Source organism: Neolamprologus multifasciatus, chromosome 4, assembly GCF_963576455.1.
Source record: "Neolamprologus multifasciatus chromosome 4, fNeoMul1.2, whole genome shotgun sequence".
NCBI lineage: Eukaryota > Metazoa > Chordata > Actinopteri > Cichliformes > Cichlidae > Neolamprologus > Neolamprologus multifasciatus.
In genome coordinates this window covers 8,026,146-8,047,304 of record NC_140442.1, presented here as the reverse complement: position 1 = coordinate 8,047,304, position 21,159 = coordinate 8,026,146, and the positions used below count along the sequence as shown (strand labels likewise).

At 40.8% G+C, this 21,159-nt stretch overlaps 2 protein-coding genes and 1 long non-coding RNA gene across 6 annotated transcripts in view; all 3 read left to right on the top strand.

Annotated features, from left to right (window-relative positions):
* cdk12 (cyclin dependent kinase 12) overlaps positions 1-4,167 on the top strand; it is a 50,026-nt gene extending 45,859 nt beyond the window's left edge. Inside the window, exons 16-17 of the transcript XR_014873911.1 lie at positions 2,853-3,026; positions 3,339-4,167. The gene's annotated coding sequence lies outside the window, so the exon portion shown is untranslated. The remainder of the gene's footprint in view (positions 1-2,852; positions 3,027-3,338) is intronic.
* A 333-nt stretch (positions 4,168-4,500) lies between these two features.
* The window catches only part of ppp1r1b (protein phosphatase 1, regulatory (inhibitor) subunit 1B), a 28,331-nt gene continuing 11,672 nt past the window's right edge, over positions 4,501-21,159 (top strand). Inside the window, exon 1 of one of the 4 annotated variants that reach the window (XM_085158312.1) lies at positions 4,501-4,985. In XM_085158312.1, the coding sequence (XP_085014438.1) occupies positions 4,893-4,985 (93 nt within the window). In that variant the 5' untranslated portion in view covers positions 4,501-4,892. Of the gene's footprint in view, positions 4,986-12,029; positions 12,636-21,159 lie in introns of those variants that run through there. The other 3 variants (XM_085158309.1, XM_085158310.1, XM_085158311.1) reach the window with 3 other exon arrangements.
* LOC146519706 (uncharacterized) lies at positions 12,642-20,169 on the top strand. Its single transcript, XR_014873917.1, has 2 exons — positions 12,642-19,240; positions 19,281-20,169. It is a non-coding gene; the product is annotated as an uncharacterized LOC146519706 (long non-coding RNA).

Below are 21,159 nucleotides of genomic sequence, written 5' to 3'. Positions count from 1 at the left end.
AAACTCACGACTGGGCGTTTAATACAATATAACGGAGAGCTGCACAAATATCCCCGCACTTACTTACCACGAAAAAGGTGATATTAAAAGGGCTAAAGACAATTAAGTATGTGAAGTCATATCAGAAAACCCACTGATGCTAATTCCATATATTATGGTAGTCATCACACTTCAGCATCACCCATGAAGGATATACTCTTATAAAAATGTGGAATAAGTGGCAATACAGTGGGTAAACTATAACCAGCAGTCAAACAAGAGCTACTTAAAAATATCTGAGCAAGCAATTAATCAATTATCTTCTCTCAAAGTCTATCCTCAAAGCCTATTATAAAATGATATCAATTAACTCTCATCAAATGAAAGGTGGGCAAACCGTGTTTATTTGTGGGGTTTACCCTCCACCGCAGCTCCGGTTCAGAAGCTGAGTGGGGGAGGGAGATGGGGATGCATTATAAGTGCATTAAGACCGTGGAACAGACGGCATATTGTTTATTTATTTACCTAATTGGATCAAATTATGCTTCAATGTATTCAGAGGAACGACAACCAAAACCAACTGTGATTTGTTCTGACTCTTCTGGGCCCAACACTGGCTGCAGATGACCCACTTGCCGGAGCTTCAAATGAATTAGATTAAAACATGTACCATTACATAGGCTTCAGCTGCATGCATGGCGTGCGTGTGTGAAGATCAAATGTTTACTGGTAACTGTGTCTGAATGTGTGAGGTTTGCCAGAGCTGCTGGTCATGTTTTCAGCATGCAATGCTAAGCATGGAGGGCGGGTGGGTGAGTGGGGATGTCCACAGGGGCAAGTGTCACAGAGAGAGGGAAAGAGATACAGAGACACAGTGAGAGGATGGGTGAGAGAGAGTCTGAGACCCAGGTGTGCAGACCCACTAGGGATGTTTGAAAAATGAGGAGGAAGGGGGGTGTAGCAGTAGATGACATGCTGGTTGAATCTGGCAGAGATCCTCAAGATTTAGGAGGCATGTTGGCACATCAGTGGCAGAGATGCAAGAATTCCTTGCCACCAGCGCCCCGGTCCCTCCAATATGTCTGATTTGCTGCATTGTGTCCACCCCAGCTCAGAGATCTCTCTATTTAGGAGGCATTAGTGGAGTTAATGTGGGAGAAATGAGCCTGATGACCACCAAGTCCAACTTGGCACAAAGACACCCATCGGGCTGAGGGAACAGGGACCTGGAGGCTGAGAAATAGCTGATAGAAGCTGATCATGTCCTTGGGTCTGGATCACCCCTACATTGCCCGCAAAGCCACAACTATGGCAGTGTTTGGGAGGTTGCGGGGTCATCCCTGGGGTTAACGCTAGTGTAGCAGCTGTGGTTAGGGAGCCGTGATGTTGCACATTCATTAATGTGTCTCTTATCCCTTATGGGAAAGAGGGAATGATAAACTGGCAGTACCTTGAACCACGGTGGTGTGATTGTGTCAGCATGTGTATTTGTGTTGAGGGACACTGAGCTTCACTGCTAGCCAAATTGGTGCCCTATTCTACCTCAGCTGGACGGTGGAGGGAGGGAGAGATGCGAGCGCTGTGGCGATGGGAGCCTGGTGCATCCCAACAAGTCCAAAACAACCTTCAGGTCACCTTGCCAAAATAAATGCTAAATGTCAACGGCGTGGCTTTAGCCAGCACTGGGCTCAAGGCGGCTCCAATCAAGGAGAGTTTGATCTGAAATTGAAATGCCAGAGAAGAGCTTGTTTGGAATTATGATGTTTTAGAATGACTTTGCATCCGGTTTGTATGTGGATTAGCCTTAAGTAAGGACCACCTGCTGTGCTTTTACAGGCTAAACGCATGCAGTCAGATTCTAAATTAAAGCCCTCTCCCTTTAAGATCTCAAATTCTCCATCACTCGTTTCCTCCATGTTCAAATGACACATAAGAGCCTTTCAAAGTCATCAAGCCACACCTCCCTATACCGTTGTCATTCCCTCACCCCTTCCTTCTTCCCCTTTTTTACTGTCAGACGTGTGAGGTGATGACCTGCACTTCACTTGTCTTTCTGGAAGAAGTGCAAACTTCTGCTGGCACAAATATGAAATACAGCTCACATGCACACACACACACATATACGCACATATACACACGGACCCTCCCACCCCCATCAGACTCCCGGACCCCATCTGCACTCTCCTCTCTCCAGTCCCCTAATTGCATATGCACAAATGCAAATGCCTATTAATTAATTACTTGACTAATTAGTGCAGTGGTATTTTAGGGCGATAAATCAAGTAGAGATGGGGCCGAGGACGGCGGGGCAGGAGGAGGGCTGCACGGAGCATCGACAATGAACCCACACCAGAGGGAGAAATCCTAATGTACAAGGCTTGTGCGCGCGTGTGTGCTGTGAAGAGAATGTGCACAGCAGAGATCTGAAGTAAAGCACCGTTTAAAAATGCTGAAGAGACCAAAGAGGTGACTGAGGGAGGTGAGTACTTTCAGTCTGGAAGAGGAGGTGAGAAAGGTAGCCAGAGAGAGGGGAGGCGGGGGGAGAGAAGAAATTGAGGTAGGTTGAGAGATGACCTCTGCTCTGCCAACTGTGCTGTTTCCTGGCACGCGGCCAAGCTCGGATGCTCGTTGCACCTATTTTCATAAAGGAGAAGGGATCCGCTACATACTAGGACTGCTACTGATCCATATTTATGCTCACATTGTAAACCTTGTACAATAGTTAAATGAGCATAACAGTTGGCATCATTTACGCAGCGATACTGATGTGATAATTGTGGCATCTGTGATTGGGAGGTGAATAATTCTGGCAGCCATGATAAGCTGTGTATCCGTCTATGTATGTGTGTGTGTGTGTGTGTGTGTGCCTGTAGGTGTGCCAGGCCCCCACCATAGGTACCCATGGAGATCTCCGGACTGAAATATTCATTCTTGTTTGCTCGCCCAGACAGTGTGGTCCTAATTGCAGCATCAGAAAGCTCCACCTCTTCCTCTCGTCTGGCTTGGCTGCAGCAGAGATAAACCTCATCTGGGAGCAGGATGTCTCTGTAAGTACGTGTGTGTGTGTGTGTGTGTGTATTTGTACACCCGTCCTCTTTTCTGGGGTTTTTAGGTGGGTGCTTGGCTTGCTCTTTCTTCACTTACTCGCTCATTTACAAATGTTGCACACAAAGCCCCCTTTTCGAGGAGCGCTTCTCATCACAAGTCTGTCAAATTCATTCATTTGATTTGCTGCATGTCACATTTTCCCCTTGCATTTCAGCTTGTCTTCATGCCTCATTCCTTCTGCCTGTGATGGAGTTGGGTCGACTATTGATCTTTCTGTCAACATGTCTGTCTGTCGATCTGTCTGTCCACAGGGCGAATATGAGGCTCTGGAGTTTTTCATCAGTTCCCGTGCCAACCCTACCCATGCCTGGCCAAGCTGAACCATCTTGTGGGATTTTTGGCTTTTAATTATAGTAAGAGAGGATTAATTATGGCAGTGGAAACAAGGGGCCATGCATTATTGATGCTATGAGTGAAGGGCTGGAGGGGGTAGAGGGTGCTAATTAAATCACTGCCCTACTGCCATGTCCTCCTCTGTCTCTGCCTTCACCATGTCTTCCACCTGCTACATCTACAGCACCCCACCCTACTTTGTTCCTGACATCCAGGCACACGTGTATCGTTGCTCTCACGTATCTATCAGTCACATCACCCTCTATTATCCTTGAGGAAACCTACATGTCAAAGTTTAAACACTGAGTTTCTCTCATTGTTGCCTCATGTCTGTTCAGCTTGTCCTTCACCCTCATAGTCCTGTCTTAGAATTTTTTCCTCTCTGTTTTCACTGTATCTTGATTAGACTGCCGCATCCTAATAAGAGTGATTTATTCAACTGTTTAATACCCCTCAGTGGCAACACGTTTTTAAATTTGCTTTCATCCTAAACGATCACCTCAGTTTCAGTTTCAACCCCCATGAGGAAAGTTATTTCTAGTCAACAAGGGATGAGCCTGCTTAAGAGCCAAATGTAGCAAAAGGCTGCCATCTACTGGAATTTGTTTATAATTGTATCCTTTATTATTTAATGGTGCTGAGTTGAGCTTTGAGTACTATCTGTATTTACCCATCACTTATCACAAATTGAAGTGGAATTTGCAATAAGTGAAGTGTAAATACTGTCAGGCTTTTTTCTTTGGAATTTCTTCTAGTGCTTATTTCATACTAGAGATTATGCCACAAAATGCTTAAGAGTTTAATATATTAAAAATATAATACTGTAATATAAGTTGTCGATATAAAAAGCAACCTAATTTCTGGCAGGTGTGCTTTCCACAAGTGAAAGTAATATGCAGGGTGTTGCACAAATTAATCTACAAAGTTACTTTATGTGAAAGTCCACCAAAAAGACTACAGGACTAATATATATTAATATATATATATATATATATATATATATATATATATATATATATATATATATATATATATATATGTATATACTATCTAGATTTTATTGTCTAGATTTCCTGAGAATGTATAGTTGAAAGTATGAAACTCTACTGTCCTTCTGTTTGTGAACTGTGACCTCAGTGGTGTTCTAGCATGGTCTGTTGCTGGTCTTTACACACTAGTCTGGGAACCATATTTTCTTTTCAAGCAGCCTATCACACTGAAGTTAAATTTTAAGAACAATTTGCATTGACTTCTTTATTGTTTCAGAAGGTTTTGTGTCCCCTGATGTGTTGTTGTATATTGTTTTGTTCCTGAATTAATGTTTTTTTTCTTTGCATCCTGTGTCCTTCACTGATTCTCTTGCAGGTTTATTTGTGCGATCTTGTCCTAACAAACTCCAGGGAGGTAATTCCTTTTATGCCTGTCTGATTTCTGCCATATTTCCATGCACAGCACTCAGTGTACCACTTCAGATGATGGCTTCCACAGATGGCACCCAGTGGTTGAAGGAACCTGATTCAATCAGACAACCTGGTTTGGCGTCAAACATCCACCCTGCTGAAATGGTGAGACAAATCTGAAAACAATCCAAGTTCTGCACAAAAATAACTCATAACCCCCCCTTCCACTAGCGCTAATATCTAATCAGCCAATGAGATTACAGCAATTCAGTGCTTTAGACATGGTCAGGATGAAGTGCTTATGTTCACACCAAGTATCAGAATGTGGGCAAAAAGTAATTTAAGTGACTTTGAGTGTTTTTTTTGGTCAGAGTATTTTGGAAACTGCTAATCTCCTGGGATTGTCCTGCACAACCATCTCTAGGCTTTACCGTCAAGAAAAAAGATAATATCCAGTAGCTGGCAGTTCTTTGGTGAAAATGCCTTTGATGTCTGAGGACAGATGAGAATGACCAGACTTAATCAAGCTGATTGTAAAGCATCGATCAGAGAGCATCCCTGAATGCACCACATATCAAACCTAGAAGTAGACGCCCACACCAGATACCACTTCTGTCAGCTAAGAACACAAAAACTGAGGGTCCAATTCATATAGGTTCACCAAAATTGGACAATAGAAGACTTGAAAAATATTGCCTTCATTTCTGCTGTGACATTCGGGTGGTCGGGTCAGAATTTGTCAGAATCATGTAAACATGAGGCAAAATCTATGAGCAATGTTTTCAAAGAATTAAGGTCATTCTGAAGGCACAAGGGGATAGAGCCAAGTACCAGAAAGGTGTACCTAATAAAGTGACCAAGGAGTGTATGCATATATACATTAAAACAAATGAAAAGAAGTAAAGCCTTCAAGACAAAAGTCGTTTAAGAACTTGTAATTACACTAGTAGAACAGTAGATGGTACACAAGCATCTTTAATCAACACAATGCAACATAATGTCACCACAGTTGGTGCTGATACTGCTGGGAAGGGCAGCTTTCCCAGGTGTATCTGACTGTGGTTTTTTATATGAACAGAGCGTGTTTATTGTGCGATGGTATGTTATATAACTGGATGAGTGAGGAGTCAAGTGAGGTGCTGACTGATACACAGTATCTCTCTGTGCCCCTCAACTGAGATGCCACCTGCTATTATGTTATAAAGCCTCTCTGTCATCCAGACTAATGGAATACTTCACCTTTCACAGTGATTTTTCTCCCTGAAATCCCCTGTGAATGTGCGGGTTTATTACTACTACAGGACCCGGCAGGTAGAGAGAATTATGCTAGCCTCAAAGAGACGGGTTAATCTGTTATATTGTTGCTTTTTTTACCAACAGTTACACAGTTCCTTGTTCCCTTTTGTTTTTGACACGACTTTATTGAGATAACCAGAATGCATTTCGTGCTTTGGGGGTTGGGGTATCTTCTGCAGGGGGTCTAATGCACCTGTGAATTAGTTTCATAACAGGAAGGCTTTTGTCAGATGGCACAAGATGCTCTGTTTAGGAGCAGATAGAATTGCAGACCTTTTATCTGGCTTGGAGTGTCTCCACCGTGAGTGCTTGTGTGCGTGAGTTTATAGTACACATGCCACACATTTTGTACAGGTTGTCCCTGCTGGCTGCTGGAGTTATTATAAAGCTCGCTGTTCTAAAGCAGCTAGTAAGATCTATCTTCAGAAGGTTTTTCCTGTGGTTTTGCCAAAACAGTGATTTAATGACAAGGCGGAAGCTAAATGAATAAACAGTGTGAAGTGCAATAAAAATAGAGCTAGAGACATGCGAGTCTGCATATCGATGAGTTTAGACAGTGTCTGTAAATACACGCAGCAGCATCACGAGTAGAGCAAGTGACATATCTGATTTAATTAGAGCTACAACTAAATACTGACTTCCCTGGAGATATTCACTACAGGTAGGCCGGCGCGAGTGTAACAGTGAACAAATTAAAAAATTAGATAGCTTAGTATCAGAGCATTAAAACATTTTTTTCTCTTTGAAGTAGTTTTATTTGTTTATCCCTTCATGCACAAATGAGTTCTGTAGAATATCTGTTTGCTTTCCAATTAGAGCAATTTGTTCTACCTGTCAGTGTGTCGGCAATGTGGAGTAATGTCGTTAATATGACAGGCGGTCGGGGGATTTTACAATGCCTGGCTGCTCTAATTTGAAAGCTTACCTGACAATTTGTCTCTGTAGTAATCCATACAACCAAAGAGGGAGGATGCTCCTGATTAGCATGTAATGTTTGAATACATTTTCTCTGTATAATGCACTGAAAGAGTTAGCCTTGCGTATTCTACAGAACCAAACGGTTTCATCTTTTAACACGATTTCAGCTGCTTTCGTGGAACTGTACACAATGAGCTGGCAGAACAGAGCAGCAGCCAGTAACAGCAACATTAAATACTGTTAGATTTTCCTAGAAATAGAAGGAGTCGACTGAATTTAGAAAAATAAAATCTGATTTACTAGTGCCCTAAATCTGATTTAGTGGTGCTCTAATGTAATTTAGCTGGTATGTGCTTTGCATCATGTGCAGCATAATGATGGTGAATCTTCAGTGAAATATGAAATCATTTAGTTAGAGTGTTTAAAATGTGCTTTTATTATGAAGTATGAATTTTAAAGTGTTATTTTAAGTATCAATAGCAGCACACTGTTAATTAAAATTTTCATTAAAATTTTCTGACCAATTTTAATGATCATTTATTTTAAATCTCTTTTTTTTTTTATCGGATTTTACTTGATTTATAAACACTTTCTTTTTATTTGCTGCTCCTTTCTTCTCTAAATCCTGTCTTATTTTGCCCGAGAATTGTGATTGCTTTTCGAAGAACTACAGCATTATCTGTAATTGAAGTTTCAGATCCCAGATGATCATCCTGTTTATGTTTACTGTGCCAGCATCACACTTGCTCATTCAGTCTGTGTGTTTTCTTTTTCTCTGTTTTTATTTATTCACTTTTACAAAAAAAACCCCCAAGAACCAGAAATTCATTTTTTTCCACTGTGGAGAACACGAGTCTGAGATCTCTACATCAAGCACCATTTATGCAATCTATATGACGTCTACTGTATTGTCAGTGGATATCCTGGGTTTTCTGATTTGTGGAATTTGGACTAACAGAGCACTTTCTTTTCAAAATGACAGAAACTGCAACTTTCATATTTTATGGCCAGAAGGGAGGTTTAGTGATCAATTTTCATTCAGATATTATGATGCTAAAAATCAAATTGTCTGCAATTTGATAGTTTTAACTTAGGATTTCAGAAATGTATAGGAATTTTTACTCCTTCCAAAACAAAAAACTCACATTTTGAACTTATGTCCATACTTCAGGTAAAATGGGACTGTGAGACAGAAAGGATTTTATTCAAAACTGAGGAAGGAGAGTCAGACCTAGAGCTGTCAGGAGGTGGTGAGGTGGAGAAAGTCATTATAGCAGGAAGGACATGGTTAGTTTAGAGGTGGTATGTTATAGAAGAATTGTGTAATGTAAGGTTCTGATGCTTTTAAGCATTAGGATTTCTAAAAGGGAAAAAACAATTTTTTTTAAAATTCACAGTCATGCACATCATCTATCCTACTGAATATCCTGTTAATTTATATAATAAATAAACTATATGATAAAAGGGCATTAAACTATACCCCTACTGAAACTGGGTTGTTTTTCATGGTGAAACCTGAAAACAGGATACCGCTGCCTACAACCACCAAGACAGGTGGTTGTGGGCAGCTGATCTGATTACATCAAAAAGAAAATAGGTAACCAGGTTTTAGAAAAAAAAGTCAGATTGCACGAACCAGAGAATGGTGCTCATCTCTAATGGTAGCATTAAAACGTAAAACACTGAAAACATTGTTCAGCACATCTGTGTCCATGCATGACTCAGTTATAGCAAATCTGTCTCCACGACTGAGTTTATACAGATTCTTCAGTATTAGGCAGCCCATCAAAGTCATAAATTATCTTGATGTCTCTGATGAGGGGGAAAGAATAAAGTTCTCTGGAAGGTGAGACCTCTCTTAAACAGAGAGGCTGCCTGAATCTACCCAAACGAATTCCTGTGACACGCTTCTAACAACCACAATGCTAAAATTATTTTAAAAAAATCTAAATATCAAAACAATTCTTTCTTAGATGAAAACAATGTTGAAGACAAACATACATATCAGCTTCGGTGCTTTTTGGTGAATTTGTTTAGCTTTATCTACTGACTATGACACAGCGCAGTTGCAGATTTCCATCTTAGCCAGCTTCACTGTCAAGCAGGTCTCTTCAGCTACTAGTGCTAGCAGAGCTTTAAGTTCTTTCTGGGTTTGTCACTTATCTTAAAATGGGTTTAAAAATTTTTGACAAAAAGATGAGCTAAGTCCTGTTTGCACTTGTCGACACTCATGATAAACAGATCCTTATTCCGAGTCAGCTTGGCAGATTTGTGAAGTGGGCACCATGCTGGAATTTGCATCTGCTTACAGCATTGATATAGTTTCCTCTCTCAAACCTGCCTCCCAACAGAACCCTGATTTAAAAATAGGCCACAAAATGGTCTGCACTGATATGTATTTATATTCAAATACCTAAGGAATATATTTAGTTTAGTCCAGATCCCGAATGCACCATCAGTATGGGAAGAGGGAAATGAGTGGTTTATTGAGTGATGCATGAACTCCATCTTTTGATACTTTGATGTTTGTAGTATAAGCAAAAAAGGAGAATGACCTTAAACTTGTCACTTGTATTTTCTGTCTGTTTGATTAGGTTCAAATTATAAATAAGGCGTTAAATTACAGTGTTAGGTGTAGGTGCCGGTACCACTTCATTATGCTTGGGGGAAGCTTTTAGTTTGACTATAAGCTGCTTGTAGTTTGAGGAAACAAAGTTGGAAACAAATTCCTTACATATGCTGTCCCAAAGGAGTAGTGTGAAAAGCAGATGTGATGTTTTTCCTTTTTTTTTCTTTCTTTACTAGCTTTAGCTTGATGGTATTTTTAGCTGTACGCAGCAGGGGCAGTTCCCCTTTCTTTTTAAATTGGGCAAAATTGCTCAGAATTATAAACAGTGTGGGAAATTAGTCTTACAAAACAACAGAAAACAAACAAACAAACAAACAAACCTCTGAACGTGATCATCAGCCTCAAGTGTAGCTTACAACACAGGCTCACGACTCTTTGGATTATTGAAGTAAAAGTCATAATCCTACTTAGGTAATGGTGAAGAATTTTTAGTGGAGAAATGGATTAAGCTGCAAATTAAAACCTGAGTTCAGTAAATTACGTGGATATTTGTTTGAAGTAAGATGCACCATTGGTCACGTCCATGCTGTCGTCCAGTGCAAGTGGGCATTGAAAGATTATCAGGACTCTTACACTAGAAGTAGGAGGACATATTTCAAGAGGGGCTTGTGCTATTTCATGCCCCATTGTTGACAGACATTTGGTACTCAGTTACAGTAGCTGGACTTCTTTAAAAGTTTTGCCTCTTTTACCTATCTTTTAACTCTTTTTAGCAGTGTAGCATGAGAAAAAGGAGGATGTAAATGAAGTGAAACAAAACATTTAAAACGACTTCACTTGTAGGTTTTCAGGCACTGCTCTGCACAAAAGAGAGGCCTCTTTGTCTTGCTGTTACTAATGGTACTGATCTGACAGAAGCTAATTAGAGCTTTCCCGTAATGGTAATATTATAGTTCTGAGGAAGGCCTGCAAAGCATTCCTTCACATTTGTACAGAGACCAAGTTGAGTCCCAAATCTGTGTCTTATTTGCAATGATGAGAACAAAGGCACTGAAGTGCACCTATATTTATTACATTTGGTCAAATGTGCCTTCAAGCTCTATTAAACCTCCCTGATTCATAAAGTATGCTTCATGTCACTCTGCAATGGGGCTATCTTTTAAGTATAAAGGAAAATCTCTGTTTGATCATTGCCTCATCGTCGATTTGAATTACTCAATCTCTGGATTCATTAAAAGTTGGAATCTGTACCTTGTAGTAAACTAGACTTTTACACAGACCCTTTTACACAGTCTTTATAAAAAATAAAAAAATTGTGCAATCCCCCTGAACACACTACAAGTTATGCAACCACTCTGGAACAAAATCAAATAGCAGTGCATTACTGAAATTTCTTTAGAAGCACTCAGCAACATCTGAGACAATCTGTATGTACTCTATTTTTTCATAAACCTCAAATCACGACCTTTTGGGGCTTCATGTAGCAGATGAAGATAATAATGCACTAATGAGTTGCATCTTGCAGGCATGTGGAGGTGGTGCTTTGCTTTGAACAGACGTGGCTTTGTAGCAGGGTCCAACACTCAGGCAAACCCTTGAAAATACAATATGCATTCTGGCAAGTTCATTTTGTTCTTACCAGCAGGATAAACACTCAGTTGACTCTTTTTCTTTCAGACTCTGTAGATGCAGTCCCCAAGTGCCATATATACCTTGACCTTCTTTGTTATGGCCACAAAGTCCCTCCAGCCCCTTGTGTACTTCCTATTCCTCCTCCACTATCACCAACACTATAGCTGACTCCTTCATTCCAGCCTATGCCAAAGCCCAACTCTGTCCTGAGGCCAAATCCACTCCTCTCCACTGTCCAAATCCCTCTGCCATGTGAGTGAAATAACAGCAAGGCCCTGAAAATAACACTGACGCTGTCCTCTTTTCCCTGTATGTCACCACAATGTCTTCCCCCTCTCTCGTTCTCGCTTGCATCTTCTCCATGTTTGTCATCTAAAGATCACTATGTCCCATTCACTCTAAATCATACAAGCCAAGGTTGTGATAAGTTTTTATCTTATTTGGCATACATTTACTTGTTTTTTTCACTGAGATCCAATCAAGCTTTTGACAGAAAGACATCCTAAGTATTTCTCTCTGACAATCGTTGTACTTTCCCTGACTGCTATCAGTCATATGATCATAGCATTACATACAACACAGCCTGTAAATCCAGTAATGTCGGTGGCATCGGCTTAGCAGCAGGATCCCTCTGTACATTCCTCCTGCATACGGCACAAATCACTCTCCTCTTGTTTATCTCTCCTTGCACTCCCTGCCACCCTCATCTCCCATCATAAATCTCTCACATATAGAGGCCAAAAGAGGCTCAGCTGATGTGATGAGATTACTATTTTTTTTCTGATTACAAATCAACTTCAGCTTAAATAGGTAGAAAAAAGCGTTGCCCACCCTCCACCCCTTGTCACGTCTTCTTTTCCCTCCTCCCCATTTACTGTGACTCCTCCCTCTCCCTGAATATCTCCACCTTCTTTTGGTCACTGGCCCCTCCCCTCCACCCTCTATCCACCCACTTCGCTCCCTCACAGCCAGATCTAAGGACATGCCTCATTCACTCCTGCTGCACAGGTTTAAAGGGACTGCAAACAGGGAAACAGTGAAACCCAGAGAGGTGTAGGGGGATTTTAGCAGCTGCAGGAGAGCAAAAGAGGTGAAAAAAAGTCTTTTCACTTTTTCTAAGAGAGGTAGAAATAGAGAGAGATTGTGAAGGAGTGAAGCAAGAGAAAGAAGAAAAGTCTTCAGGACTGGGACTACCCAGGAGTGGGAGGTTCCTCTGGGAGGTTATAGAGATTTCCAGCCACTTCCTCTCCTCTCTGCTGGGAGTCAGACCTCCAGGATCCAGAGCCATGGAGCCCTCTGTGTCACCCGAGGTCGAGGGGGAGCCCAAGGAGAGGAAGAAGATCCAGTTTGCTGTGCCAGCCAATGCACCCACCAACCTGGATCCACGGCAAGTGGAGATGGTGAGCAGGCGCTGGTCAGGTTACTGTATGGCCCATAAGGACAAGTTCTGTTTGTGTTTCTGAATATTCACTATTGGAGTTTAACAGATGAATTTCTCTTTGGTAGTTTCCCATCCAAATACCGCTCCCTCATACAAATACAGAGGCCACATTGTTTGTTAGATTCTGTACATGCAATGGCAAAATTTCTCTCTTCAGAGCATCTTCTCTCTGCAAATTCTCTCTCTGCTTTGTGTCACATTTACAGCTTTCCAATAGAAAGCTAAATTTGATTGCTCTGTTAGACACTGTTGAGAAATTTTGATGACATTTCCCTCTCTTCGTTTTGGTTTCCTCTTGAGATTAGTAACTTGTTGCTGCTTCATGTCATCCTGACCTGTTTAAAACTGTGACATTGACACAAGTCATTATCTTCTGTTTCACACCAGCTTTGCTCCTTCTGTGACATTTTGTTTGTAACAAACATATTTTAGTCCTTGGCTGTTTGGCACCTTCTCTGACCTTTGAGATAAGCTTTTGCTAGTAAAATCCTTTAGTCCTCTTTTACCACAGCGCTATATTATGACCGACTCAGCAATGCCTGCATTTTTCTGTGGAAGGTTTTATGCTCATTTTTCATGGAACAACTCAGATCTCTCCTTTTGGCGCTAATGTTGGTAGCTCTTATTTTAGATCTGGGATAAGTGGGCCAAAGTAGAAACTGTTTAGTATCTTAGAATGATCGAGGACAGCGACTCATTTCTCACGAGGGCTTGATGAGAGAAAGGTTGGGAGGACAAGTGTGAGATGTTCTATATGAAGGAAGGGAGAGAGACAAAGATACAAAGCCTGATCTTTACCTGTCTGGGGTCAGCTCCCGAAGTGACTGCCCCTGTTTCACTGATTGCAAAATAGAAGCTTTTAATAAAGAACAGTGATCTCTGATAACACTTTGTCATTAGCCTGGCTGATTGCACTTAACTTTCACGAGTTTATTTGGAGATTGTGCTGAATTTCCTCCATGTTTTTTGTCTTATCTCATGTTCTCATGTATCTCGGCTACAGGATACATTTTTAAAATGGAAAATTTTCACAGCACTTCATAAGACTTTTACTTAAAAATAAATATTAACACGTGCTGTCCTCCTTCCCCTCTAATTCTCTTTCTCCCTTATGCCCTGCCACCATGCTATGATCCTTATCACCTCTTCCAAGAAACCACAGGATACCAATCTGGCATATGTGGGCTACGCCCTCATTTAAAAAAAATCCTTATTTTATTGCTCAATATTCAAAGTGCAATCACGTATTTTTAGGGTTATTTGCTGGCTTTATTCCCCCAGCCAGACCCTGGGCTTCACCTTCAAATAGGGAATGTGGGTTGAAACCTCTACGTCATATTAATACTACCACATCTTTTCAGTCAAGCTTCCATGTCAGGCTTCTAATTTATTTCCCTGCTTCTAATTTGGTCTTTGTCTGTACTAGTTGGAGATTTGTTCTCACTAGTTCAGGATTTTGCTGTACTAGTTAAACAAAAACTCTTTAGTTACCTTTTCAGCAAGCACAGGCTGTATATAGAGGATGGACGTAGCTTCTGGGTATGAAAAGCCAGTAGTTAAGTGGCTTAAAGTTTATGGTCTAAATCAATGATCATTTTGTAAATTATGGCTGTATTTGGCGATAAATAGATAATAAACAGCATATGTTTTACGTCATGGCTACTTCATGAAAAGGTTGCTACCGTTAGAGCCTGCAGTGTGTCAGTTTCTCAGTCAAGCATACTGTTCACTCAACAAAGCCGTTATTCAAAAGCCAAGAGGAAAGTTTGCTAAATACTCAGTTTGAGGTTTCAAAACAGGACCTCAAAAACCAATGAGCAATGCCATAGTGGTTATGTCCTTCTTTTATAAACAGCCTACGTTAGCTCCGACAGTCCATCTGTTACTAGTGATGCCCAGGTGGGCTGAATTTGTAACTCTTGAACTAACTAATAGTTAACTAGTGATCTGCAAATTTTCTAACATGTTAATCTAATTATTATTATTATTAGAACTACTTAAGTACCAATATTTCCAGCATTACGCCATTTGTGCATCAGCAACATAAAACCTTTTTGATGCTTTAGTGCCACTAGTATGGATTCTGTTTCAAACTAGTGCTGCTAGCTGACTTGTATATTTTTTGTAAATGACAAATTAGTGCAATGAAATCTTGAACTAGTTCTGGCAAGGCCAAAGACCGGACTAGTGGGTAGAAAGTGTTGTGTGATGTGGAATAAATTCTCAAATGGCTTTCCCCATACAACCGTTTCAGAGGCATAGAATTAGAAAGCCTGGGGTCGGTGGTTTTATTTACTGTGCATGCAAATGGATGGATGCTGATAGTTAGAACAAGGAAGCAAATGAGCTGGTGGGGAGTATGGGAAACAGAGAGGGCATTCAGGAGAGAATGTGTGTTTATGTGTGTTTAAAAGCAGATAGCATCTACCAGTGGTGGATGGGATTCTCCAGGGACATGTGGGTGGGCAGGGGTAACAGTTAACGACACTCGTTTAATTCCCTTCCCCTCCCATAGCAATTATTGTCGCCCACTAGTCCGACTTTGCTAATGAGTTGCAATACTATTCTTTGGAACTTGTTACACAACCGGTAACATCTTACTGTTTGCTGCAATGGCATTTAAACCCCAAAACCACTATTGACTGAACTGCCTTGTTACTATGGTGACAAGCTGTCCAACTATGTCATTGAAAGCACCCCCACAGTTGGCATCTAAAAGGTCAACTTTAATGGATAGTTCTGTAGGTTGTTTACATAGGTAGAATTTCATTTTTTGGAGGTATATATGTGTGAATGCTCTTTGGTGACGGTTCCAAGCCTCCCACGCATGGAAATGTTGCACATTTTGGGAGAATATAGCAGGTTTTGGAAATGCTTTAAACGTGTAAGATGATTTTTTTTGAACATTTCTCACCTGCTTGTTTACTCCAGAGGAATGCTTTTGCATCTGCAAGAGCCATTATAAATAGAAGTCAAATTACACTAACATAAAACCGTCCCTAGTTGCCCCTGTTTGCATGCAGATTGTCTTGGTTTTATTTTGTCACATTTTCAGACACTAATTAGTTGTTTCTTCTTCAGTATGTTGAAGGTTCATGAAATTTTGTTTGTGGCACAGCACTGAAGAATTATTTTACTGATATAAACATTTAACCTGTATTCTTCAGATCACTCAGATACATTAAGTCATTTCCATGTGTCATCCAGACTTTCTAATTCCACCCCTTCCATCTTTAACCTCCTGACATTGATACTCAGTGCTGGTGCTACCATGGAACCAGTTCTGCTTTGGTATCTTTTTGGAACTACCCTATTGCATCCATTGGAGTGTGACTGTGGGAATGCTTGGATAAAACCTTTTAAGCATAGGAAAAGGTGCTTTTATTAATACGTGTGTGTGAAAGGGTGAGAAAGAGTGCTATATAAGAACCAGTCCATTTTACTGTTGGACTGATTTGAGAATCAAACATTATGTACTGCAGAAGTTGGGAAGAAAATCCTGGGGGGCAGAATCTTTGAATCTACATGTGTTGGATTTTAATGTGATTGAATACCATAAAAATATATTTGTGTATTGAGGACACATTAAAAGCATGAGCACAGTCTTAGGTTTGAATCTAGACTGTGTGGTGTTTGCACGTTCTCCTCTTGTTTGTGTGTGTTATCTCTAGGGTACCCCGCCTTCCTCCCACATTTCAATCTAAATACATCTGCAGGCTGCTTCTGCAAATGATTACTTAATTTCTCATGGTAGCTCCTCACTTTAGCCCCAGCAGTTTTGTGGTGTTGTGCTGGTACCAGCTTTTGGGGCCAGTCTTTTTTTTAATGTTAATCAACGGAACTCAATTTGTTCTAGATTTCGTACCAGCACCACATCGGAAAACAGGCATGATCTCCTTTATATGCTCTAAAAATACACAACTTTTAAAAGTAATTATTTTAGAATATTCTTAACATTAAGTGGTCAGGATTGACTCTGAAACATAACAGAGAGAGCACATGGCTGTGTTTACCATCACTAATGCCACTCCACAAAGGCACCAATCCTCCGTGCTTTGTAAATGATGTAAGGTAATGTGCATAATGGACAGAGATTAACGTCATGGCACAGCATCACCGATTCCCTTCAAGTCTGCCTCTCTGCGGCCTCAACAAGCAGATACATATCTCTGTGCTCTCCTCTTTCTTCACTCAGCCTGGTCCTGTTAGCTCATGCTGACCAGTTGAAGTGACAGGAAATGCATAACATGAAAGGGAATAACAAAGACCTGGTAAGGGCATTTGGCGAAAGGCTTCTAACAGTAATCCAGTCCATATTAATCTATATTAAACGTCAAGGGTGTTATTGAGGGCATGATTTTCACTCACAGTTCCCTGATGACGATCTTCATACAATTCCTCATCCTCCCTAGCAAAGCCAACACCTATCGGCCCTCCAGTCCTCCCCTCATTCTTCCCAGTCCACTCTCTGGGTTAAACATCAAACCGCGACCTTTGGTGCAGCGAGTGTTTGCCGTCTGGGGAACTGTCAACATGCGCTCCCAGAAAGAACATCTTGCTGGATGCCACAAAGCATGCTGGGACTGGACAAGAGGGCGCAGTGATCTTTCCCTGCATGTGGAAAGCCAGGAATGCCACTGTGTTGGTTTTACTCACTCTTCCCAGTGACGCAGGCTGGTTCCTCTCCAGGCTGCCTGCCCGAAGCAATTTAATGATATTTGTGGTGGCAAAAAACTAATTGGTTAAGAAATTATTTTTGAAAAGAAAAAAGAAAGATTGATTGCTTTGCTGAAACCACACGTTATAATTGCAGTGTGGACACAATCAATGGGCTTCTGTCTACTGGGGGCTACGTATGTATGTGTTCCTCCCTGTTTTTGACAGTTGGGGCATTTTGAGTAGTTAATGACTCTGGAGACCAACATATTATTCATGGCCTCTATCTGTTTATAGCAGTTTTGTCCAAATTTCTATTTAATTATTTATGATTTTTCTGCTTTTTTTCTCCAAAACAAAAACATAAAAAAGCAAAACAGTACAGCATCTGTGTAAGAAAGCCATTAGTGTGTTATTCTGTAAATCATGCTCTCTTAATGATGATATAACCCAAACAATTTATCACCTCCTCTTGGCTCCTGTGCTGTAGACCTGTGTAATGTGCAAACACTTAAAAAGTGTAAATATTGACTAGGGGTAGAGTGATTTGCCACCTGATTACAGTGAGTTAAAAATATGCCATAATGCCCTTGGCAGCTCATGCATGTAAAACTCATAATGGACGTTGCATGCTTATAGTATTGCAGCACACTCCCTTAGACTTTCAACATTTTGGTCGATAAATCCCCCACTGTCTGCCAGGGCCATGTTCCAATCCAGTCACTAATTTTTCGCTTCAGGGATCATCTTTAATCAAACAGTGTCGGGCTGTGGCCAGGGAGTGAAAAGATACAGACTAGTGCATTCCCCCAATGTGCATTTGTGCATTTCTAAACACATATCCAAATTCTTGTCTAGCTGTAGCAGAGAAATCACAATGCACTGTGCAAGGATGTCTTTTAACCCTGCCCAGTACAGCAAAACAGTGGCCACATTTGTGATGAAAATTGAGGGATAGGATTAGAAGGGCAACAGTCGGGCAGCAGCAGGGACAGAAATCGAGGGTGGGGGATAAGAGATAGACAGGATCTGTGGGATGATCAGCGGTTGTCAGGATCTGAACTCTGCACTGCACCTTTTAGCTGGCTTTCCACCCCTCCTGATTTTGCTTTCAGGGTCAGTTGCTTTGTAGCTGGAGTCCCAGGACAGTCACACTGATATAAGCATATTCAGGGGACCACTGAAGCATGAATCAAAACAAATAGGATTGGTCCCAATCCCTGTTTCATCAACACAGAGAAGACATAGCATTTTGTTATTGCTGCTCTATGAGTTGTAATCTCCGATTTTCAGGGCAGTAACTGAGACATTTTTTTTCCAGCATTTATCTCCCTGCAACCTAATAAGCTTTGTTCATGTTCAAGCTCTCAGTTATCTTCAGTGCATTTAGAAGGAAACCCCTAAAGCTAAAAGAAAGGATATGCAGAAAGATGACAGTAGATAGTCTGCTGGAAATGGAATCTAATATTTTGTAATGTCTCTTTTGTAACATGCTGTTCTGTGTAGATAGAGTTCAATTCCAGTAAATGGGTTACTTTAAGGAAGTAAATAGTTAGAGCAAGCTTCTGCACATTTTTGTGGTATAATACATTAGGTTTTCTTTGAGAAACATAGATTATAGAAAATTATTTGAAGTAGCACTGTAGAGCTCCTCCAGATGCCACCTGTTTGTAGTTGTCAAGCTGTCATAGTTCAATAAAGGCAAAAAGAAAAAAAATAAATGGGGCACATGGGTAAGGAAATGCTGTTATATTTCACAGTAATATCATTTTTACTGAGATTATAGTAGGAATAGGAATAATAAAATAGGATTGTTGGTAACCTTTTCAGTAACTTCTATGTCATTTATCACGGGTGGTCACACGTGACTTTGCAGATGAGTAACTATAGCTGCTCTGCCCTCGATTTGTGCCAGCCTATTGACCTCTGCAGTTGCAGAGGTCAATAGGCTGTCAGCTACATACTATGACACATCTGAATGTGAGTGCATGAACAAAAGCGGAATTTTCCAGTGATTGCAGGCTGTTGGCAATGTTACTTTCTCTATGAAAGCTTTGATTGGCACCTTCCCAGTTGTGGGTTGTGGCCTGGCAGGGGGCTTCCTGACACTCATCAGCCAGTGGCGCAGTATTTGTACTGTGATGGTAAACCAGCAGTCTCTGGAACAACAAGCCAGCAGTTATCAGCAGCTAATTACATAAATGCTGGGGGGCACTGTGAGAGAGAGAAGAAAGAGTGGGGCGAGGTGGATGGTTGTCTGAGTATGATGTAATTCTGCCAGTGGGTGCAGGGTAATTACATTTTCTATTTGAGGGTCATTGGAGAACCCCTCCAGATGCTATCTGCTGCCCATCTGTTTATCCAGTTAGCCGGTGGTGGGGCCAAAGGTCACTGCAGAAGTGTTATGTGAATGCTGAGAAGCAATATGCAGCAGCCTCTCTGACTTATGGGAATTCACCGATCTGACAGAGCTGCAGCTGGGGTTGAAATTTGCGTAGCCTTGTCCTTGACCCCCCTTGAAACAGCTGGAAACTCAACAAGCGGGCGTTTCTCAGTGCAACATTTTTAAAGCCCGCCAGCATTATCTGCTAGTAATTTTAAATAGTAAATCTTAATAAATAAGAATTAAAGAAAAAAGACCGAAAGGAAGAAATCCAGTGTAAATATCCTCACAGACAAAACGTTATGCACAGTTCTTGCATAAAGAATAACATAGATAAAAAAAAATCACACATTATACATTAAATCTTTATAGCAGAAATGATAAAACAGTCAAAAAAACACATGCACACATACCCACGCACACACACACACACACACACACACACACACACACACACACACACACACACACACACACACAAAAGGGATCATTTTTCACCTTACTGTATTATTGACTTCAAATTGCCAGACTGCACTTAGAGCACCACATGGGGTTCTTCCATTTGTTTTTAAGAGGCTATCTCCAGGGGCATGACTGAGAGAAAAGGGCAACATCATGGCTTTGTTTAAATTAGTTGCCCTTCAGACTTTATATTCAGCTGAACATCAAATATGACCAAGAGAAAGGGAAGCTAATATTTTTACAGATACATTTAAGGTTGTATGATAGGGTTGTGTAAAAACTTGCTAAAGACTTGATGCAAATAAAAAGACATAAAAAAGATGAGTCGAGTGAAACAAAATACATTTTAATCAGTTAAAGAAACACAAAGAAATAAATGGTCAGGGAGCTTGTAGTGGATCAAGCTCCCTGACCAAAACACTTTGACCAAAAACACAAATGATATTCCCTGCATGTACATGGAGGAGTGTAGCGGTCCTAGAAGAGAGCCCAACCACCAAATATGAAAAATTGCAGGTTGAAATAAAAGTAAAAATAACCAGTGGCTTTACATACAAAGGCCATCAAGGCAAGATCTGTCCACTGTGGCAACCCCACAGAAAATAAGGGATAAACTTAAAGCACTTTCTTTTAGAGATGGAAATAAGTCTTTTTTCTGACTGATATTAAATTCATATAGTTTCTAGCTAAAGTTTGAAAAGAATGTCTTTCAGCTGCTGTATTGCACACCCATGGCCTGGATGTAGGCAGATGTGATAACTGCAAATAAACATTGTACAAATCGATAGCCGTCCACGTGGTGCTGATTTTACAGTTGTCCCATCAGAGAGTATGAGATTCTGCATCATGCTGCCATCTCTATCACTGAGCAGCACACTGCTTGATAGGATGACCCAATGGAAAGTGCTACATATCACAAGGGATGTTAGCTAAAACTGAAGGAGATCTGAGGTGTGTTTCTTTCTGTGCTGTCTTGGTGTTG